This window comes from Corvus hawaiiensis, chromosome 4, assembly GCF_020740725.1.
Source record: "Corvus hawaiiensis isolate bCorHaw1 chromosome 4, bCorHaw1.pri.cur, whole genome shotgun sequence".
Taxonomy (NCBI): Eukaryota; Metazoa; Chordata; class Aves; order Passeriformes; family Corvidae; genus Corvus; species Corvus hawaiiensis.
Genome location: NC_063216.1, coordinates 54,932,787 through 54,957,319, shown reverse-complemented (window position 1 = coordinate 54,957,319; position 24,533 = coordinate 54,932,787). Strand labels below are relative to the sequence as shown.

Below are 24,533 nucleotides of genomic sequence, written 5' to 3'. Positions count from 1 at the left end.
TCGATGAATAAATTGAAATGTTCAAAGGTCTTAAATGAAGAAGTGTCAAATATCCATGTAAGCTCAAATCAGATATATAAACTATCACATGAGAAATATAGGTCTTGAAAACAAAGGCTCATCAATATATTTTTTTCAAAAAAATGCATTTCTGTGTAATTAAAAGAAAGACTTGCGGGTGATGTAAATAGTTTGGAAGCTAAATAAGCCCCACTGTAATAATTTATTAAGAAGAAATATGTGTGAATTTCAATGATTTGTAGAAATATAGACCAAATTTGTGAGAAAAACATCACAACACTTTAATTAAACTGTAGATCAGACTTACACTGTAATATAATTATTTGCCTGCTAAAAAAAGAAAAATGTAGTAAAGGGGAAAATCTTACCATTTTTTCCCCCAGAATCCACTGGTGAAAGAGTCAATAGTTCTTCAGGCTCCCATTTCTAATTCCATTTGCCTTCTTGATTGCAAGATATTCCTGGCTTTCAGTGGTCTGGCAGTGACTGACTGCTCCAAGTGTGTTCCTGGTCTGTTGCAACCATGAAGTAAACTGGGTTTATAAGCAGTCACCCATGAAGATTTGTTTGCTGGGACCACAGGCACATCCATCCACTGCCATTTGACTGACAGACAGTAAAGATGTGTTAACCTGAGCTTGTGGGAACATATCATTAAAGTGCCTTCACTTCACTAAAAGAAGTATGTTGTGTCAGGCTTGTAATAAAAGTTTTATTTTACTGATACTACATGGAAATTAAAATAAAGCCAGGTACGATGCAAAGGTTCACATATTCTACACACATTTTACTCATTCTAGTTTTTTATGATCAAGCTTTCCATTTCTTCCTTACAGTACTAAGTGCACTTCCAGAGAAAAAGACATTAGATATTATCACAGGGTTTTTTTTGCAGTTTTTATCAGCATTCACAGGATCTCAAGACCACACAGGAAGTCTTTGGCAAACCTCAACTACAGAGTTTTTCACAATGCTGTGTGGCTGCCTTTTGAGAATCTTTAGCTTCAGTTGTGATCCAATTGTTGAAAAAAACTTTTTAACATGTAAGAACTGAAGTGCTGTGCTTTTTTTTTCTCAATAAATTATTAATTCATTTTTAGCTGTGACACCATACCTAGATAAGAGCTCCACTCCTAACAGGCAGTTACTTCTCACTGTCTGAATTCTTTCCATCAGAGAGCTAGGTATAAATTTATCACTGTGGGTGTGACAGCAATCTGCAGATTCAGTAACAGATAAGAAGAGAATAAATTATTTCTCACTGACAATTTGGTGGCCAAGTGATTTCACCTTTGCGTAATAGAAAAAAAAAAAGAGTTCAAGAGGCTGGTAGCACTTATTTTCTCTTTCTGCTTACATGCAATAACAGAGGGATGCAGACCTTAACTTTGAATTAAAATTATATCAATATTTTGAGCTGATACCTAGATTAAATGTGAAATCACTACAAATTCTGCAGAACTTAATACGTAATTAAACTCAATTACTTTGACTCTCAGAAAGTCAGTTGTGTAGTCTAAGCTAAAGTGCTACCATCAAGAGAGAGTGAGAAAGAGAGGAATGAGTGGGTAAAATTCAGTCATTCATAAATAAATGTCTAAAACAGAATCACCCTCTGGAGATGCTTTTACCTCCTCTCTTTAATAACAGGCTGAGTTTTGATGATTAGCTTCAGATTGACATCTTACTGTTAAATGGCTAAAATTAGGTGACATGAACCTTATCTTGCCATTATTTATTTTCACCCAATGCAGCAAAGCATTTAATAGCAATCTTATGTAAAATAAAAAGCCATAGATCTTTTTAAGTGTATTGCTGGACCAGACCAAGAGGGCTCATCAGTTTGCAGGATTAAATACTGTATCTCTAATGGTGTTTAGCACTTGAAATTCCTATCAATATCATTGTTCTTATTTGCAGTTACAGCTTTAAAATATGAGGACCAGGTTTGAATGGATTTGTTTACCACTTGTCTATTCTGCCTTTACCAGAGGGTAGTGGAGGTGTAGGAAAAAGAGCTTGCACATGTCACATCCAGCTGAACACTAAGCATCTGAAAGTTATTTTCTTTTGTTGTTTTAAAAAGGCAGGAGAAGGGAAAAGCACAGACACTGAAGTGGGAATAGATTTAACATACAATTATTACATTTACTTAGTGATATACTGTGCTTACTTTAGGCATATACCTTAGGTACAATTAAGGAAATGCAACTTTAGGAATCCAGATTCCCTTTACAGTCAATGGGAAGAGACATTCAAAGGGACAGCGGGAACAGCAGCATTAGCTGCCCATAACCTCCAATGTTACCTATTTTGCTATTTAATTGCAACATTATTGCCTGGTTGTTTCCTGGCAAGGTATAAAGTACACATGGAAAAATTAGATATTGCAAGAACAGAAAGCACCTTTTTGAGCCCATTTAACTCCCCTGCAAGTTGGCAAGCAAACCCTGCTTTCACTGAAGTCTTGTGTCTAAGCAACACAAAAATGTTTTTCACACAGTATTTATCATATTTTACAGCATTATTTTACAGCAATCTAGATAAGTGCCTTTCATAAACTGTGTAGCAGTTTGAGTATGAGGCTAAACCCTATTTGTGCGCATATCACAAAGATAAAATAGAAGCTACTAAACAGTCCTATGCCTTGACTTTGAACATGGTGAGTATAGCACATTATCATCCGGCAAAAACAAACATGTTGAATTTCTGACAAATATTCAGAAAATTAAGCTTTGACTTATTTAGCCATCCAGTTTCGTTTCCAAAATGACTGAAAGAGTAAAATGCTTCTCTTGCCTTTGTTACTGTTGTTTTAGGCCAAAGAGAGGATTGGCTTTAGCAGCTCTGCTCCAACTTTTATTATATTGTTTGACTTATTACAAAACTGGTCAAAACAAAGCAAAGAAAACATGTCATATTTTGAAGACTGTTACATACTGGCTTATTTGCAGCTAATATAAAACAGGACTTTTCATTTTCTTCTCTGACTTTAGTTGCCACAATACGTGTTTGTCATTGCTGCCCATTCAAGATGGACTCTCATATTTTGTGAGGCTCTACTGCAGATAGCTTCATTCTGAGAAAAGTCTTGTCTAAGATGGTGACCTAAATCTTCACTCTCCCACCCATTGTGAGAAGTGAAATATCTACTTAAGTTGGCAGATGTTGAGTGGTCAGTGTGCTAGAGATGTGCTCCAGAAAACAGGAAATTTTGTGAAGGATGAACCAATTTTTTGCACAAAGAGGAAGAGAAATTGCTACCTTGATCTATTTGTTGATGTGAAATATCATCTATTAGTCTAAAGAAGTTACCTTATTCTTACATGCTACTAAGGTAAAATGTGGATCTTCTAATAGCTCCTTCTAAGACAATACCTAGCGCAGTCTGGTGGACTACGAGACAGTTTGGAGACCCAAAAGCATCATTTTCCAAAGGAAGTCACTTTTGCCTTCTTTCCAATTCAGTTTTCTATTATTATTCTCTAGACTTTACATCATTGCTTATCTATAGATTGTCCCATGCTGCTTTTCCAGGCATAGAGTGCATGCAGCCTCGATGTTATGCTCAAAGTAAGCTGCTGTACAGTCCTGATAATATGAGCATCTACAAAGCTTTTTTTTTAACACTAGAGAAAGTGTCAGCTGCATGCAGATGCTCTGGACAATGGGCTTTTTTGCCTTTTGTCCTTATTAAAGCAAATTCTTCCACCGCGACATTTTCTGATTTAAGCCCGTGTGCTGGTTTGAACTGAGGTATAGTGGACTGAGGGGCTGTGCTTTGGATTTGTGCTGAAAACAGTTCTGGCAATATTGAGATGGTTTTGTTATTGCTGAGCAGTGCTGGTGAGAAGATTAGAGATACATGGGAGGTTGGGAGGAGACACAGCCAGGGCAGGTGACTCAAATTGACCAAAGCAATATTCCATATAACATCATGTTCAGTATGTAAAGTGGGAGGATGAAGGGGGAAGGATGGATGTGATGGTGTTTGACTTCCCAAGTCACTGTTATGTGTGATAGGCCCCTGCTCTCCTGGAGGTGGCTGAACACCTGCCTGCCCATGGGAAGCAGTGAATTAATTCCTTGTTTTTCTTTGCTTGCATGCACGGCTTTTGCTTTCCATATTAAACTGTCTCCATCTCAATCCATGAGTTTTGCAGCTTTACCTTTCTGATTTTACCCCCAGTCCCGCTGGTGGGGCAGTGAGAGAGCAGCTGCATGGGGCTTGGTTGTGGGCTGGGGTTAAAACACAGCACCCCAAAAGAAAAGAGCACCTCCTAAACCTGAGAACTTTCCTCCTGTACTCAGCACTGGTGATGCCACATCTTGAGTACTAAGTTCAGTTTTGGGCCCCTTACTTTAAAAGGGTCATGGAGACACTGGACTGTGTCCAGTGAAGGGCAATAAGGTGGAAAGGTCTAGAAAATGTGTTTTATGAGGAGTGGCTGAGGGAGCTGTGTTTGTTTAGTCTTGAGAAGAGGAGGCTCAGGGAGGAGCTCATCACCCTCTACAACTACCTGAAAGGAGGCTGTCATGAGGTGGGGGCCAGTCGCTTCTACTGTGCCTGCAGTGAAAGGACCAGAGGAAATGGCCTTAAGCTGAGACAGGGGAGTTTCAAATTAGATCTTAGAAAAAAAAAATCTCTGTTAGGGTGGTCAGGCACTGGAATAAGTTGCCCAGGGAGGTACGTGACTCACTGTACCTGGAGATGTTTAAGAGGTGTCTGGAACTAGCACTGGGTGATGTGGTTTAGTGGTTTAGTGGTTACAGTGGTAGTGCTGGGTGGATGGTTGGACTGGAAAATCCTTAAGATCTCTTCCAACTGTGATCATTCTATGATTTTATCAGTCAGCTGAATTTGCTGCAGGTTGATATGAGCAGGCAGCTGGCCAGGTCTCACTTCTGTACCTTCCCTCTGACAGGTTTCTTGTAGGGGTCACTATTAGCAATAGAAGAGGCAATGTCACTGTCTTGGTGTAAAAGAACTGTGCTTGAACAAAAAGTATACCTCCACATTTCTTGTCCACTGTATAAGACATGGGGAATCCTGTGAAAGTAATTTGCTAGATTAGATGATTCAGATCTACTGTTGCCTCAGTTGTGGATGTCAGCCCTATCACTATGAATGTAAAGTGAAGGATGTGGGTTAGCTAATGGGGTGGGACTCTGACATTCCTCAGAGGCTTCCAATTCCTGTCCTGTTACTGGAGTCCCTAGAGAACCCCTCCCAAAGAGCTCTGTCATCCTATTACCTCTGCTAATGGGACTGAGACCTGTGCACCGCCACGTATGATGAATGCTGGCAGGCTCCAGCCTGGGAGTCTAAAATTCCACATCCTATTCCCTTTCCACAGACTTCTGTCAGTAGGGACCCGTTCTTATCAATTTGAAAGATGAAGCATTTGCTGATACAACCTTTTCCTGCACTAATGAGATCTTCCACCCCACAGATGTTCTCTGAATGATTAGTAGCACAGACTAGTATAGTGCTACTATAGCAAACAAAATTATGCAATCTTAATGAGACCAACTGGGATAATTTTGGATTAAAGGATGTTGATTTTTTTTAAAAATTTGATTTGATTTGGTTCTTTATTTAAATGTTGTCTTCGGGTAAGTAAATAAATAACTGCAGTTAACTCAGTACGCAAATTCAGTTGGCTGAACTAAGAAGTAAAATTTACCTGCAGTAACACTATCGGGGTGTTTCTGAAATACAAGATACCACACCTTGAGCTGAGATTTGGAGCAGGGAAGCTGAGTGGCAGCATACAACAAGAGCCTCAAAGCCTATGTGTAATAGCCAGGTATTGCTGGCCAAGAAAACTTCTATATTGAGTTCAGTGAAGATGGAACGTTGAAAACACACTCACCTGGAGGAAACATTTACCGCCTTTCATCTTCAAGTTATTTAAAAATTATTAATTGACTCCAGAAGGTTCCAGAAACATTAGTGCTGCCATCCTAATTTAAAATTAAACTACAGAATTAGAAAAGGTAACGGCTTTCTCTAAGTGGTTAGCAGTGAGAGAGAGAAAACCCAGCCTCAAGATGATACCTCAGGAGCTCTGGTTTTCAGAACTAGTTTTCAGTATAAAAAGTTGCATGTCCTCCAAGCCACCCACAATATACTCAATACTGCACCTTTTCTTGCTAAGTAGAAAGAAATCCTCAGTTTGGGGTATCACATTTGTGTCAGGTTTGGATGCAGCACAGCCCTCTCTGGAACAGTGTGTGCCTTCCAAGTCTGGCCAGACCCTCGTTGTACAACTGTGCCTGAAGGCAAGTGGCAGTGGTTTACATTAGGAGCAGAACTGGGCTTGGGACAGTGAGTTCAGCAAGCATGAGAATAATGCTTCTTTCTTTAGCCATCTGCAGGCTCCACCCTGTTTCTCAAAATTGCTGAACTATTTACAAATGTTTAAGAGAACCTCTGTGTCATGTTTACACTGCCATGCATTTCAGATGCAGGCAGAGCTATACAACCAAGGCCCACCCCAAAGACAAGAGCTGTGCTGTGTTATCAAAATATGTACTGGTTCTACTCTCCACTACCATACAAGGCAGTTCTGCATTCCTCATGGTAACCTTTTATTACCTCCTAAGTTTTCCAGATCACTGCCAGATTTCTTAAACTTCATGGAATGATTACAGGCTTCCTAAATATAAAGCCCAGAGTCTGTTTGGCAGTTTTGTATGGGAATTCCAAAATGAAGAAAAAAGGTATTTCAGAAAAGCCTGTTATGACCATTTGTATAACTGCACTGCAGTCATACAGTTTACAGATTCAGTAAACTTTACCGTTTAGAGTGAACCAGGCCTCAAAATATCCCTGTGAAGTTCTATTACACCCATCCCACATAGGATGTGAACTGAGGAACAGAATGCCCAAGGAATTTAGACAATGTCCCGTTGCATTCAGCCGGCAACTGGAATTAGATGTTGGATGTTTCTGCTTTGCAGTCATACTCTGCAGTCTACTAAATTATGCTGATTACTTATGCTTTTACACAGGAAAGAAATTTTACGTATAAAGGATTCCAAGCAGCCTATATTGATACTTTCCATGCATTGTGATTAAATTAGAGAGGGCTAAGAACCTGTTGGTTTGCTGTAATTAAGAAATTTGTGGAGGAATATTCAGTTTTAGAGATAATTTCCCTAACATTAAAAGGAACAAAACAACAAAAAAAGAAGCAATGGAATAGACACAATTCCACAAAAGTGGCCTGAAAAACTTCTGAATGCCTATCATATTGAGAATTTTTGAAGTGAAAAAAAGTGCACTGAATTCCTGGAATGAGAGAGATGGTGTTTGTATTCTGCCCACAATGTTCTGGCTCCCTGTTCTGGAAGGTCATTAAAATGTTTTCTAAGAACTGGTGAACTGTTTACTGATTTTATTCTTACTGATTATACTTGATTTCTCTCCTGAATACACCACCAAACTTACTAATTAAAAATACCTCCCAGCTTGTTTCAGCTGGAACTTTAGGCTGCATTGTTGACTTTTTTCCATGTTTTCTTTGATGAATATGTATCCAACTGAGACAAGATAAGCCTCAATAGCTTCCATTGAGTCAAATTTCTATACAACCTAACTAAAAAGTGTCAGTACCTAAAATTTGTCTGTCAGAATGTGCCATTTTTGGGTCCAGAATTTGAAATTCAGTAAAGGTTAGAGCCAAAATGCCAACATGCTGAACAGAGGGTCACCCCACCAAAACACACCAAAAGGAAGTGCTGCAAATGCTGAACATGGATTTTTCTGCCTGTTCTGAAGCTTGCTAGTGTCAGACAGAAATGGGTGCAGACCACACTGAAGTGTTAGTTAAGGTACTTTTGGAAGGACTCTTCAGACTGAGTCATGTGTGGATGTGTTTTCCATGTAGGCGGTCTGTGTGTGAGACTCTTCCGTAACCTTAGCCAAACTTGGCAGAGGAATAGACATCTAAATATTAAGTTCCTAAAAGTTTCAAAAAACTTGCAAAACAAGTTTTGTCTGTTAATGCTGAACCTCTGCTGAGCCTCAGCCTCTTAAAAGACAAGAGAAACTTCACATGGGCGAATAAGATCTAATAAATTCCCTAACCATGGGAAATGTGTTAGTCAGAGTTTACATATTAAGCTGCAGGAAACCTCAGAGTTCTTGAGTTATGGAGTCTCTGCTGCCTAGTAAATGTAGATGACAATATAAGTCATAAATACATTTATAAGTATGGTTTCCCAATTAGACTCTTTGAAATCTCTAAGGGAGAAACTCTTTCTGCAAACTAATATAATACAATTAGATTGCCAATTAATCACAAAATCTCTGGGAGCTAAACTGCTTTGGTTCAGGTACTTGGAAATGCTTTGACTTACATAAGGAAAATGCTATGGAGCAATGATCTTGGCTAGAGGGAGAAATGGCAGCTGGTAGGTACATTTTCAGAGATGTGTGATGGTGAAAACCAGAGCAGGCCATGAGATACAAAGACCTAAATTACAGCTGTCATTGGAATAAGCAGGTTGGTGACTATGACTGGTCTGGACAAGGCCCTGAGTAACTTGATGTAGCCACAAATTTTACCCGGCTTTCAGCAGAGGATTGAACTTAATGCCTTGTTGGGACTACCTAAAAACAGAGGCTTGACAAAATTAAGAGAATAAAAAATGGGTGTATTTATTGAAGGGCCTTCAGGTGCATTTAGGACAAACGAAACCCACGCAGAGACAACACCCAAAAATGGACGACAGGGTCATGGGTTTTCATACTTTTATAAGTTTGGTCCATTTGCATATTGAGGGTTAATCCTTCACTTACACATTCAGGTAATGAAGTCATTTACCCCAAGATTGTTCCCCTCCAACTCACTTTTGTTTACATTTTTCAGGGACTGAGAGAGTAAGGTGTCCTTGAGTTTCAGGCCTAGAGAGGAACAGTTTTGTCTGACCAAAATGGGAGAACAGCAGTTAACACTGTATATGGAGTTTAGAGTTATGCACTAAAGAATTGCAGAATTACAAATATATGAAAAATATAAAAGCTAAAATCCTAAGGCATCAAACTGGCTGGCTCCTAGAGGTCTCTTCGGTTTAGATCTTTGTGTGATGTTATGAGCCCTCAAACACCGATTCCACAGTCAAAAGATGGGTAGTTGATTTTGCTTTTATGTTGCTTAGCTGTTACCAGTGCATGAACATCTGGCCTGGATGCCCTTAGCTTTTGGAAAATTTAAATGGACATCAGTCTCCTGCTTGTTTAGGAACATAGGGATTGCCTCAAACTTTTCCAAATGCCTTCCAAATGCTATTCCTGCATTTCACTTCTGCTCTGATTCCTCAGACTGAGAAGTGAAATTCCTCAGAAACAGATCTCCTTGCTAGGAAGTGTCATAAAGTTAATCTCAGGCAGCAGACTTCAGCACAGTGCATCAGACCATTAGCACACAAAAAGATTTCTGTTTTTTTTTATTTAAATGAGGTACACCTATTAATCACCATACAGGTGTAACAGATAACTTTTTAGATGTAAGTGTGCAACATTAGGAGCATGGATTACTGCTGAATCACAGAATCACTGGAAAGGACCACAGAGGGTCATCTGGTCCAACTTCCCTGCTCAAGCAGGGTCATGCCAGACCACATGGCACAGGATTGTGTTCAGATGGTTATGAATATCTCCAGTGAGAGAGACTCCACAACCTCTCTGGGCGAACTGTTCCAGTGCTCAGTCACCAGCACAGTAAAGTTCTTTGTTAGAATATAGGATGCACTTCCTGTGCATCAGTTTCTGCCTGTTGCTTTTTGTCCTATTGCTCGGTACCACTGAGCAGAGCCTGGCTCTGTCCTCTTGACACCCTCCCTTCAGATGCTGATAGACAGTGATGAGGTCCCTTCTCAGTTGTGTCTTCTCAAGGCTGAACAGGCCCAGCTCCCTCAGCCTTTCCTTATAAGAGAGATGCTCCAGACCCTTAATCAGCTTTGTTGGCCTCTGCTGAACCTGCTCCAGAAACTCCAGGTCTTTCTTATTCTGAGGAGCCTAAAACTGGACACAACACTCCAGATACGCCTCACCAGGGCAGAAGAACAACCCTTCCTCACCACCTGTTATCTAGAAGTCCTCTTCTTGTCTCACGACCTTGGTTATTGCAGCCTGTTTCTTACCCTCATGGTCTGATTTCTACCTATAGCAATTAAACAGCATCATCAATTTTCCTTTTCTAGAGAAATTGAACTTCAGCACTTCATGTTTTTCACCTTTTAATAGTAATTCAAAACTATTTCAGAGTGCTTCCATGATGCATTATGCCCTGGTTTATTACATCTTTTTCCCTCTATTTTCCCACTCTACTCATGTTCATTCTAAAATATCTTCCTTGTGCCTCTTTCTCCTATCCAAATTCCTGGTCATGCTGTTTTCCAGTTCTGCACTGCCTCCTGGACTTACAGCCCTGTCCTCAGCTTACTCCTTCTTGAAGCCTTCAGAACATCTCCTTCAGTTCAAAACTTACTTTCCTGCTGTTTCCCAGAGCCCTGCCCTGCGGGACGCAGCAGCCCGTGCACTGAGCGCAGCACAGACGGCATCTGCTGGGGAACTGAGGAACATCAGGAGGTGGCTGCTTCCAATAATTCCGTTACTGCCAACATAAAAATCAAGTCTTGACTCATGTAAACAACTCATTCAGGGCAACCAATAAACAGCCTTGATGCTTTATTGTGACACTAATTTTTTTTAACAAATGAAGTGTTAAAAAAATATATGAAGCTTGACTAGTTTCTCATAAGCTGGGTGCAAAAGTTTTCTGACAATGCTGGGCATGAATCCAAATCTGAACAATGCTGGGCTTAATTTGTAGCAGAAACATCCTCTTATTTGGCTCTTTTTTCACTTGTTTAGGGGGGAGGCAAAGGGGGAAACTGATCTGTTATACTTTGTTGTGATTGCTCATAGCAACCACTGAACCGGATTTTGCTGCACTGCTCTGGTGGTGGCACAGTGAAGCAGGTATTGCCTCAGTGCTTGCCAGAGGTAAAACCTATCTGGCTCATTTTTTGTGAGTTAGGCAGTGAACACAGGGTGGCAGTCTACAGTCTGAGCCTAATCCTGCCTCAGATGGTTTTGGACTTTTGTTCCCTAAAGCTCCTTTACCCACCATTTTATGTTAGTAAGGACATGGAAAAAATGAAGGTGTTATTTTCAGTACTTGCTGGTAATTAGATTATATGTTTTCCATTTTACACTTACTTCTAGGACCTCTTTGGCAGTACACTTGACTTTATTAAGTACCATTCTTTGGCCTTATGCTTAATTAACAAACTCAATTTGCTTATTTACTGACGGATTGAGTAAAGGCAGAAGAGGTGGAAGCCCCTGGCCTATAGACATTTTCAGCCTCAGCTCTTTGAAGCAATAAGGTAGTAGATGCAATACATGAATGTGGATGACCAGCTACAACCTTTCTAAGTGCAGAGAGGGTCCAACTTTATCACTTAACAAGCAGCTCTTTACAAGACAAAAATCCCCAAATCTACTTGTGTGTGACCCTACTAGCTGCTGACTGCTAATGACACAGCAATACAACTTCAATGGTGTACTTCAGCTGACATTAAAAATCATTAGCTGTATCACGTGTAGTTTAGGTTGACTATGAAATTCTTAATTGCTTTGGTCTACCTACAACAGATGATATGAAGGGTGCTTACCTGGAGGTGACACCACGGCTTGATGGCTGCGACATTCTCCCAGAAGGTGGGAGGGAGAATTTGGAGCTAAAATGCTTGAGGACAGCCTTGAATCCAGACTTCCCACTTCTGGAAGCAAACACTTCACTCACTGAGAGGCACAAAAGAAGGTGAACGAACCTTCCCTGTGTTTCACCCTGAAAGCTATAAAGAAAATAACATTTGCACTCAATGGAGCCTGGTGGGTATGTGAGGAGCAGCTGGACTGGTTCCTGTCAGTTCTAGGAAAAAACGGCACTCCACAGTCCTGACACATGAGGTGTATAGGCCTAGCAAAAGATTTTCTACTGGTCTCTCCCACCCTTTTTCACCACACAAAAGCATTCACATATATAGATGTGAATCAGACTGGAATCTTCTCTGACAGTGTTTTACTCGGGCTGAGAAAGGAGGACTGCTTGGGTCCCAGAGGACTGCTCTTGTGGTTTTTAAGATGGCTTTCCACTGAGATTCAACAAGGTATGGGAGTCTGCTATGGTGGGAGAGCACACCCAGGATCTGAGGACACCCTATATGAAGTCTGAATTTCTGCCCTTGAACTACTACCTAACACTAGATCCCTCCATCCTGTTCTTAGTACAGCCATCATGCCACTGGTCCCTTGGAGAGCTTGCTGCTAGGTGAATTGCTGACCCTTTCCTGGACTGCCAACCTCCTTCTTCCCACCCATTCCTAGCTCTAGCATCCCAAACCCATGCTAGATTTGGCAGAAGCTATTGAGCAAAATGTTACCATTCTGCCACCCTCACCTCACCAGTTCTTCTGGGAACAGACGGTCTAGAGCGCCCAAGTACTTCTAGTTCTGAAAGCAAATACTTTTGTGCTAATGGTCATTACTACAACAAAGTCAGATAATTTTGCTTCACACCGTAAACTATATTCCATAAAACTCAAAACCTACGATTCTGCAAGCAAATGGAACATTGCTGTGTTGATTGCTCATTAGCCTGTCTTTTACTACAGAAACTTTAGACTTCCAGAGGTAAAAAATATGTAAGAGATGATTAAAATACATTTTTCTTTTATTTCTAGCATATGTATAACAATACTAAGTTTGAAGTGTAATCTAAATCTCAGTAAAAGTTAGTTATTCCTACCATGCATAAATATGTTACTAATTCAAAGATGCATTTTCTTAGCTTTGTTCTTTTAAAGTTTTTGCAAAGCTTTTACCAGTCTCCATCTTACAGACCCACAAGATAGCTCTTCCTTAAATAAAAAGATTTTTGTTGTTAAAATGACTGCTTATAAGACTTTCTTACCAACAAAGTTCTACTCTTAAGCAAAGAACTTCAACATTCAAGAGAGGTCAAAATTTCATCTGGAAAGTATATATTTTTATTACAGAAGTATGCAAAATCTTCCAGCTTCTATTCTTAGCTTATTAAGATAAATAGGTCCAAAGGGACTCCTAATAAAATAGCCAAAAAATGCAAGAGAAAAAACCCCAACACTTTACTGCCAATATTTTTATTGTGACAGTGACAGAATTAAATCTCCTTAAGGCTTGTTTTCAAGCTCCAGTATGTTGATGTATCTTTCAGCTAACACAAAAAGCAGTATCTGCAGGAACATAAATTCCTTCCTAGCTCATTACAAGAACAGTCTAGCGCTCTGAATCATCTCTGACCTATTTTGAAGTCACACAGCAGTATCTTTGTCTACTCTCTGTATCATCTGTACATTACACTTGATGTTCTTAAGACACAATCCTTTCCAATTACTGCATGAACAGAAACTAAACTTTGCATACCCCAAAGAAGAAACACCCAGATGCATCAGGTTCCAGGGAGGAGAGCCTGAAGGGATCAAGCAGGCAAGGGAAGATACTCAAGAAGAGCCCCAGCTAAAGCCAGCAAGCCAACATGCTTCAGAAGAGGCATGGAAAAAGTCAGTCCTAGTTGATGGACTATTGAAATTGTTTGGTTTGACAAAAATTTCCTTAACAATTGTGTCTTGATGGAATAAATAAGCCCTAAGGTATCTCCTGCTCAGCCTTTTAAATGAACGTTACACTATCATCAAGTTTAATAAACAAAACTGTTCAAAAGATTTAAAGTGAAAAGTCTGACTGCTATCAGTGCAAGTAATCACATTTCTGGGAAAGCTGTTACACAGCATGGCAAGGGAAGGGCAGGGAAAGGTGCGAAAGTTTTTCAGTTTAAAAGGTCAGCTGCGTCTTCCAGAAGAGATGTTAGTGAGTGGCTGAGGACAGATGTACTCAAGACACATAAACCCCAGTCACTATTAAGCCATCCTTACAGATAATCATAAGACCCACCCCCAAACAGCATTCTCACAGCATGTCCTGTACAGGTTAAAGTACAGAACCTGCTACAGGTTAAGTAGCACTTACATGGAAAAACTTTCTCTTACTGAGACATTCTGGTGTTCCTTATTTAGATCTGCAAATCTGGGAAGGATACAGCCCTATTGGTATGAGCTGAAATACATACATTTTTTTTGTACTTCCTGAGGATCTCTGAGAAAAGCTGTACAGGCTCCCAGAACATGGATGTAAAGCCTACAACTTAGACAACATATAAAATCACAATGTATCTCAGTGGGTGTTATTTTTGCAGCACTCAAAGGATCACAATGCACTTTATTTTCTCAATACATTACCTCACTTGTATGAATTCAAAACTTCCCATTCAATGTCTTAAAATAGTTGATGTGAACAAAAAATTACACTAAGTTCTGAAGTTGTGCATTTTTTGGAACAAGACCCACTGTTCTGCACCTATAAGCACATTAACAATGTTACACAAGACAGTAAACACTGTATAGTAATACAGGCCTTCAGTTTTTTGGAAATTACGTCCAAGCTAATGTAAAGTATGGGAACATTTCCCTTCCTCTTTGCCTCCCCTGAAAGGGATTGAACAAGAACAGAATTAGTAGACAACTTAAGTGAAAAACACTAATTTTATTGATAGGTGTTACAATACAATCACCATAAAACTTACCAAGAACTGAACATAAGACTTGCATAGACTTTTCTTTAAAAATTATTTTATTAATTTTTTAGGCTAAAGACATTCAGTGTCTGGCACAAAGATAACTAAGAAGCTTCATTGTAGGTCTGTAATTCTTAAGAAAGCCACACATTTGGTTTATCTAGTAGAGCAAAGCTAATACACAGCTGTGAAATTTTTCACTCAAATACTGAAGTCTTCTGGGAAAGACTTCTTCGTGCTTTGGTTCAGAATGTAAAAATCAAAAGCAGGATCCGTTTGCAGAAATACATTCTTGGAAATGCATACAGTACTGTGTGCCACATCCCTCTTGATAGAAGGCACAACTTATGAAAGGAACACTCATGATATAAAAGAGAAGCCAGTTCTGAAAGGCTAAAAGTGACACCCACTACCTTCTGGTGGATTTTTTTTTAATCTAAGCAAGACCTGCTCTTATTTTCTAACACCAACACCCCCCATCCCCTATCTATAACATAACTTTAGTATTTGTAAAATTAAAGCTTTTCCAGGCATGAACAGTAGCAAGTAACAAACATGAGCAAACAGTTTTCTACTGGTGGAGTTATTTTCAAAACTAGACATAAGAGTAATCACTATCCCCCAGAAACCCATGTGTCAAAACCAAGGAAATTATTAAAGGCAAATTTTTTTTTTTTAAGTGTCATTCTCCCTGGATACTTGAACTCAGGGCAACAAAGCTGTACATGGCAGTAAAACTGATCATTTTGTCTAAAGTGCTTGATGAAAGCAGAAAAACTACACAAATGATAAATTAGTGAAACCAGAGGTGGAAGAGTTACATTTATCATACAAAACAAGATAAATTGGAGCATTTTCACATTTTCTTGTTCTGTTAGCCAAGATACAGCAAGAAGATTCTTCACAGTGAAGAGCTCCCTTAGAATGTATAGAGCGTGTAACACATTTTTTCTTACATTTCTGTGATATGAAGTAATTTGAAATAAGACTCACAAAAAGTATTGCAAAAAAGAAAGTATTATTATGGCTAAGAAACAAAGATTACATAGGACGTTTTAGACATTAAAAAAAAATCTTTGGAAAAATGCTATTTAATACTTGCAGTAATTTTAAATGTCCTGACACTATATATTTTACAGTAGAAATGCAAGAGCCTTTGGAACACAGCAATACTTGATTAGTTCTGTGCATGTCTTCTTTTATGACGTCATCTTTTCCTTACATTCCACGGAGCAGAAAAGCATCCCTTCCACAGATATGAACTTCTGGCCAATTAGACACTTGCTGCAACAGGAACACAAGAAGCATTCCTCCATAGCATGCCAGCTGAAGTTGTTGTATGTCACACGCTGAACTTCTGGATCTATAGCATTATGACAGCCTTGGCAGATCTGTTTAGAAATCAAACAACACTGAAATGAAGCATACACATGCCCTCTTTGAGTCCAGTAAAACCTGGACCTCTTAAATGTTTTTGGAGGAGAGAGACAGGTGTTAAAATAAGCCTTTTATAAAAGTCTCCAGCTTTTGATTTTTTTCTTTAAGTGTTTTGATTAGAATTCAGCTGAGGGGACAGAATAATAAAATGGATACACAAGTAATTTGCTGCTGGGGCTAAGCTTAGACAGTTATGATGGTTAGGATTTCCCAATAGCCAAATAATCATAAAAACCTTTTATGTCGAACAGCACAGATCTTCATATATTAACCTAAATATGTAAAGAGATTAACTACAAATCTTCCTGTACATTGACGGCTGTGTGGCAGTGCCAAATAACTAAAGGTTATTAGAAAGTCTGGGATGCAATTCATCTTAAAATCTGGTTGTTCACAAATTATAATTTAGATTAGGAAAATTAATGTTTTAAGAGGATAAAAAAAAGCCTCTCCAAAAAAACTATTCCTCACACCCACCTCAAAATATTATTAACTACCAACTAGAGGTAATAAATTTTTTCTCCATTTACTATATAAACCATCTAGGTGCACATTAGACTGAGCCCCCAACTAGTAGCTAGTTAACTTACAGATATGAATGGACCATCATCTCAGACTAGTTTCCAGCATAAGCAAGAATCAAGAACTGCCATTCTTTTCCAAACTTCTAGCTTTATCCTGTCAATCACTCTTTTTAACACATGTGGTTAGAAATAAAAGAAACAAAAGTACCTAGACTGCAGTTACCACTACAGGCTTTTAGCAGATCAGCTGAAGCTGATTCCCACCAGGCTCAATGAACTACAATTGATGAGAACTAAATGTTTAGCAGCATCACTCATCTTCACCCACTTTACTCCTTCTGTTACCAAATCCTGCTTCACCGCTGGGTAAGTTCAAGGTATTTTTCCAACAGTTTTCCCCCCCTGCCATCAGTGGCTTTTGTTCAAGTTTATGAATTGACAGAACACTTGCCTGCTTAAAGTTGTGGGGTTTTTTTCCCGAAGGGGAAAAAGATGACTGACTCAAACCTAAACACACATTCAATTGATACTCTTCAGATACTCCCAGACTAAGAGAAAGTAAGAGTTTGAAGCTCCACGGACTTATGTTCCCTTCCTTCACAACACCAAGACATCTGTAAGGACCTTACCGCAGCATGGTTCTTCACGTAGCAGGATTTGCAGACTGGATTGTCATTCACTGTTAAATAGGTTACCCCGGCCAAAACACAATCACAGTCAAAGCAGCAGAAGTGTTTCAGATGCCAGTTCTGCCCTTCGGCCAGAGTATATTCATTGCTGAATATTAGCTATGAGGAAGATATAAACAAGTATACAAGTAAACAAGTACATTCAATTGAACAGTGCACCTTTCAATAAATCTAGCCTCTGGATGCTTTGGAATTTCCAAGGAACTCCCAGCAGTTCCACCATTGTTTAACTGTTTCCCAAAAGCCTCCATGCTGCTCCCAAGAGCCCGCAAATGCCAGAGGCCCCAGGAGGGCTGTTCCCTGTTGCTGTTCCCTGAACTGCCCAGGGTCAGTTCAGCCCCTAGTGCCCCGATAAGGGAAACAACTGCATAACTGGGACTTGTTGGAAGAATTTGCCCTCACATATTACATCCTGTGTCCCCACAGATTGTGCAAAATCACCACCAAATCCAAAGCAAACTATGGATCTTCCTGAATGTGCAGTGTCCATACTGGTTTCAGTTCTCTGTAACTAGAATATTAACTAAACTGCTGAAGGCATATCATCTTCCTGCACTGAAATGTTTTACTAAAACTCTTAATCACTTCTCTGGGGAACAAACTTACGAGCCACAAGAAAGGACTAGGATATTTCCTACCTCATCACATCCAGCACAGCGGGGTCTTTCGCTATCACAGTAATGTCTTCCACAATACAGGTTACCATTCTTCCAGAAATAGATCATGTCTACTAGAAGTTCACTGCAGGTGCAACAGACAAAACAACCTGGATGCCACAATTTGTCATATCCAGCACGTTCTGCATAGACAGCTGGCTCACCTTCCTGCATGTTCAGCTTGCAGTGATAGCAGGACTGGAAAGAGGTTATTAACAAGTTAATTAAGTCTTTGAGAGGTATATTTATAAAAATTACATATTATCGACATATTTAAGAAATTCCATCTTTCCAGACTGAAATGAAAGCGTAAGTTTAATCCCATGAGTAGACACATCAGTGGTACAGGATATACTTGTACCATGGTTTAGGTTTAACTAAGCAATTCAAGATGATGCACATTCTACTGTCATAGCATCAGTGCTCCTTAAAAGGATTGTTGTACTTCACTGTATTCACATTCTGCAATTGCAGTCCAGTGTTTAAAGAAAATAACAAGCAATCAAAATTCATGTTATGCTCTGTAAACCTTACATGCTCAGGAACAAGGAGAGAATAATAAGCCTCCATCCAAGCTAACAAACTGTGACTAGAACGCATGACAAGAAAATGGCTGTACTTAGAGGTCATGAGAATACCAAGCCATATCTGCATCACTGGTGAGGAAAATAAAAAGTGAATATTTCAAACTGATTCTGTATAAAGCTGTGTTCTAGGGATGCTAGTCACCCATGGCTGCTGTCCAACAGCCTGTGAGTAATGATCTTAGGACAGGGAGAGTGACTATGGATAACCTACAAAGTGTATGTACACAGCTAGACTACAAATAGTTCCAGAGAGTTCATAGTCAGCCTTCTGCCCCATACCTGCTTACAGAGAGGGTTTTGCCATCAAGTAAAAAACCACAGATGATTTATGTTACTGAACCAAAAATTTTTTATCTACAGTTTAATCACCAGTTTGGCATTTCCTGCACTCCAGCTGGTCTGTAGACTGGGCTGAACATCCTGGGAAGGTTTTCCTCTATGACTCACATCAGCCACAAACGGCTTTAATTGTGCGTGCATATAAAAATAAAATACATATAAAGTGCCTCAGCTGTAAGATATATTGATCAGATCCCACATGCCAGACAATTTCAAAAGATATACAGAAAGACACCAAAAGAGGAAGAATAACTTGGAACAGAAACAGAATGCAGAAAAACTAATGAAAGGGAAAGTTCAAATATACATGTATATAAAGCTTTCTGACCTTTCTACTTTAGACCTCACACTCCAAGAGAAGTCCACTGGAAGGTTAAGCAGCTGCCTAGACCCAGGTCTAGGCAATTGGATTCATTTGCTTACCATCAACATCTCCAGCTTTGGTGGTTAAAAGGTACATAAAATTTCCTCCTTTACAAGATGAAAATATGCTGAGTATCTATTTTTCTTTAATTCAGCTTTCAGTCATAGTGAGAAAGCTTTATATTTTTTAAACACAGAGACAATTATTATAGGTATATTTACATTAATAGTGGAGACCTGGTTGTTAGTGTTTGGTTTGCTTTTTTATTTTTTATCAGGTTTCAAAGACCTGCAGTCTATTCCTATAATGAAAATTATTTTTTCAAGAGATTCTTTTTACCACAGCTACAGGAATACATGCTTTCAAACTCTGTCTGAAAGACAATGTACAAGAAAATCTGATGAGCAAGGCTGCAGAACCAATAAAAAAAAGTGTAGACAAGGATGGCACTTCTGCTAAGTATTTAAGGGCTCTTGTTTGTATCAATTTATTTTGAGCTGTTAAAAAGCAGTTGAGATAATGCTAAATTGTATAGGCAAAACAGAGTCTCATTGCAGAAACCAGACCCCCACAATATACTTTAAAATAACATATCTAAATCCCAATTATTTAACCCAGTGTAAACTCAGTACCTAACAATAGGTAAGCAACCCAAATATTCACTTACACTATTAAGTACCTACAAGTCTCTTTCTAAATTACTGCCACAACGATAATATATGCTTGGCTTAAACTGCAGGAAGAATAGTCAGGTGCTGGAGTAAGAAAAGTATGGAAGTGATGAACAGGTGTAATGTAAAAACAAAGCACCTTCTGATACAATTACTCAAGAGGACAGAGTGCCTCCTGCTGTTGACTTATTGTAGTCCAAGGTAGCTGGCCAGCAGGGCACAATGCAAGATGTGTATTTCTGTAGGTCTTCCTTGATGAGATAAGTTAGGGATTGCTGTTGTGAAACCAAAGTAAACCAGAAGGAAAGCTTGACTTAAGACAAAATGACAGTAACCTAATCAAGCCATGGTAAAAAAACTTTGTAGTTTCTTAGATTCTCCATAACAAGACAGTGACCAAAAAAAAAAAAAAAAAATATATATATATAATTAGCAAATAGCTACAGGTAACCAAATGGCACAGCTTGAAAATTTTTAGGGTAAGTGGCCATGTCCAAAAAGCTAAAATGTGTTGATTTTATATTTCACACCAGTAGTCATATATACTGTCAGTTAAAAAACAAACAACAAAAATCCACACCACACCCCTCAATAACACCAAAAGCTACATTCTACAACCAGTGTTAAGCAAAACTTTTTCTCCATCTAGAACTTGTATATTAATTTTCTGTAAGCAACGCGCAGGAAAATAATTGTAAGGATTCATACATATAATAGCAACATTTCTAGAAATCAGCTTATAGTAGAGCTTTTGACACTGCTAAGTAATGCCTACCTCCACTAAACTGATTTAATGTTCCCTCAGTAATGCTACCCCTATTTTGTTTTTGTGATTGGTAGCCGAGACACGCACAGCAGTAGTTATGTAAGAAATACTTGATTAAGGCTATGATTTTTGAAATATCAATGAAAACTAGGTGGTTCTATATACCTTAGTTTTCACTGAGCTATTACAAGGAGAAATCGGATGCCAAAGAAAAAAAAATAGTTAAGAAAATGGGCTGAATATGGAAAGGCTGGTCAAAAAAGCCATTGTATGGCTCAACTTGTTGGACACAGGATGGAGGTGTAACTTTATTATTCCTCAGTTTCATTTAATTTTAAACACAATTTATCAAGTGGGTAATTTTAGTGCTCTTCCAAGAAAGAGGAGAAAACAAGCTTCTAAAATTAAACTAAACTCTTCAAGAGGAGAAGAATGTAGCAATTAGTCCATAAGACACTAGCTTTTTGATTATTACTCTGTAAAAGCCACCCTAATATACTATCTCCAAGCTAACATGTTTTTGCACTGAGGATGAAAAGAGTCACCCGGGAAGTTATTTGCTGCAGTGCATTAAATACTGTCAGAAACCAAGGCTCCATGCAGACATTCACAACATTTTCCAGTTCCCCTTCTTCCTTTCTCTCCCCAGATTTTTACTATTCCAAATTAACAAACAATTTAATTGGGCTAAAATGACCAAATAGAGCACTCGGATGATAATATACCTTCTTGCTTTATCTTTCCCTTCTTATACTTACATATTGAGATGCTTTCTGATTTGGGGACTTCTCCTCCATTGTTCCAACAGCAGATGAGATACCTCTGTCACCATTTTTCAAGTTATTCTCATCAGGAGCTCTCACTTCCACTTCACCAGGGAGCTTGACATGTCCTACACCAAGTGCCTCTTTTTTGTACTTCTTCACAAATTGTTCCATATGCCTAACTTCACTGGGGGAAAGCTCGTGGCATTTTGAAGGATCCTGATCGTGAGCAGGCAGCTGCTTTGCCAACTGCTTCTTCCTGTACTGTGCGCCTTCTGAGCCAGCAACAGGCTGCTTCTCCTTTGGTAACATCTGCATGTATTGTCTAGCCTGAATCAGGAAGAGTTAGATGGCACTTCAACTACATACCCATTCTCATAAGCAAACACAACTAAAATAATCTGTACAGTTTTTAGTGACAGTCAAATTTGTCAAAAACAAGGTTCTTTCCATAAACATTAAGCTCCTGAAACAATAATGGAGATAAAATACAGCAGATGCATTAATTGGCTTCTTCCCAGAGAAAGAGACAGGCTCCCTTTTAAGCCTTTTACAACATACAGGAAAGAGTTATTACTTCTCTGAGTAAATAACATTAACACAGCACCATGTCTCTATCTATAAATACTGATCCTGAGGATAGTCTTAGAAAAATAGAATCTGAAATAATCTGCTTGGGGCATACAGCCCACTGAAGAAATAACTCTAGCTAAATAAAGAAAAAAAAAAAAGCTCTAGTTTTAATAAAGCAAAGAAAAGCTTAAAAATCAAATTAGTAAGTCTTATCTGCACAAGGTTTGATTAATTCACTGAAAAGGAATAATTTGAGATAATGTAATTCTGGCATGGATTGCACAACATTTTAGTACAATAAATTAGTAATCAAAGTTTGAAAAGTGAAGCAAAATTCTCAGAAAGCTATCTACCATCTCATCTACTTCAACTGAAAATATACTGGAAGGGAGCTGCTCTTTCAGATGTCAACACTGACCTTGTTCTTACCATATACAGTAAAAGCTATAAGCAAGACTAAGTGTTCCCTTTAACTTTAAACAATAAAATAAATTGATGTGGTGTTTGGTTTGGCTTTTTTTGCCCACACCCCATGCAAATTTTTCAAGTTTGTTTAAAAAAAAAAAAAAGCAGGTTACAGAAATTGATTGGACTCCAGGGACTTAGCAGATAACTCTTAATCCTATCTATTAAAAACTACTTCATCTCCCAAGGTTTTAAAGAACTTCTACAAACAAGCATCCATAAAGCAAGATGACAGATACAAGAGGAAAACTTATCCTTCCAGTAAGCTCTACTACTTTATCCCCCACCAACTCCTACCTCGAGCATGAAAAAATGTGAGTTGGACTTACAAGTGTCTGATTCTGAACAGGAGGAGCCCACTCATAAGTCACAGTATCAATGGATATGTTCTTCGCTGGCACTGGGTGGGTCAGTATCATTACATTGCGTTTATACATGGGATTGCCATCGTTCTTCAGCTTTGCAATGAGGGTTGTGTATTTCGTATCTTCAAAGAGTTTCCCCACTTTCCGATCTTCCTCATTGCTTGAAGGGATATCATGCTCCTCCTGGCCACATTTGCAGTTGCGGCATATTTTTCTGAAATTCACGGAAAAAGCAACAAAATTACAATCTCACACCATCTGGTGTGTAGTAACATCACCAGGAACCCAAACCCTTGTTTTCAGCTCTTTGATTAGGAATTATACATATTTTTCGGCCATATGTCAAACACTTCCTTATGTATCCTGTTGTATTATTTACATTGTTTATTTACAGATATTGTTATCAGATAGCTATCAGTTGACTACACTAATGCATTTTTAATATGATGCTATGTCATTCCTTCAGTTACATCTCAGTATTGATCAAACACATACATATCCATTATCAGTCACCTACCAGATTTATTATACGATAACTTAATGCATCAACATGACTATCCCAGCAATCATTTGCTTGGACTTTCAGTTTTTCAGTTGCTCTTCATACATTCAAAGTTACACACACTATACTACTTTCTTCATATGTATTTCACTGTATGCATGATATTTGGTTATCAAAGGATAACCAATCATGTGGAAACAAATATTTCCTAGAAAGGAAGAAAATGGATCCAGACATACAAAGACTGTCATTGCACCAAGTTCTGTTCAAAGCACAGCATTTAAAGAGAAAACGAAAGAAAAGTGAAAGGCTTATATGGACAAAGCCTTTCAAAACAGCTCTGGACCAAGTCAGAGGTACTCTGGCACATGCTGTAGAGAGAATTTTCACAGAAAACAGCCTTAAAAGGTAGAAGTATATCTACTAACCTGGATATAAATGATATTCTTTCATAAACAACACATTTCAACTACTTTGGCTAACTAATATTAGAAAGCAATTTGTTACTTTAAGCGTAATTAACCAATTCACATATAATGAACAGAACCTTGGATTAGACAAGCTAGTCCATTACTTATTAGTGGTGTCTCCAAAACTTCCATTCACAGCAGTCAGCCACAGCATACAGAAATTAGTGAAACTTGATGTTAACTACAGGTTCTTACTATAGACTAAGAAAACATATCAACCTTCTGGATCTCTAGAGTTTGAAGAGGAATGAGCAGTATCTTACCCCATTATTTATCCTTCATACAGCAAATAGCATAAACTATTACCTACAAAAGGCTTCTGAACCCTGCTTGCCAAAACCCATCAAACTCTAATGTTGCTCTGCATCTTGCTTTCTAGTCTTGAAGGCAAGTTAGGTGCCTTAAGCTACGGTATGTAACAGGAACAGAACAAGAACATGCCATGACTACAGCAGGCCCCTGAGGTAATGGGAAAGGAAGGAGGACCTTTAATTGGCCACCTGAAGTTATACAGAGCCAGTCCCAAACATATGCTCCCTATATGTACACCAGTTTAGGATGTAGGGTACTAACATTTCAGTGTGCGGTGGATGCTGCCCTGGTCATGTGGTTATACAGAAACCATACATTGTGGTAACTTAATTTATAAA

General features: G+C 38.7%; 1 protein-coding gene across 2 annotated transcripts in view; it reads right to left on the bottom strand.

Moving 5' to 3' along the window:
• Positions 1-14,660: 14,660 nt before the first annotated feature.
• Positions 14,661-24,533, bottom strand: part of TES (testin LIM domain protein) — a 28,580-nt gene continuing 18,707 nt past the window's right edge. For both annotated transcript variants that reach the window (XM_048302049.1, XM_048302050.1), the window contains exons 3-7: positions 22,876-23,125; positions 21,503-21,838; positions 18,000-18,215; positions 17,302-17,460; positions 14,661-16,102 (exon numbers count right to left, since the gene is read on the bottom strand). In XM_048302049.1, coding sequence (XP_048158006.1) covers positions 15,911-16,102; positions 17,302-17,460; positions 18,000-18,215; positions 21,503-21,838; positions 22,876-23,125 — 1,153 coding nt within the window. In that variant the 3' untranslated portion in view covers positions 14,661-15,910. The remainder of the gene's footprint in view (positions 16,103-17,301; positions 17,461-17,999; positions 18,216-21,502; positions 21,839-22,875; positions 23,126-24,533) is intronic.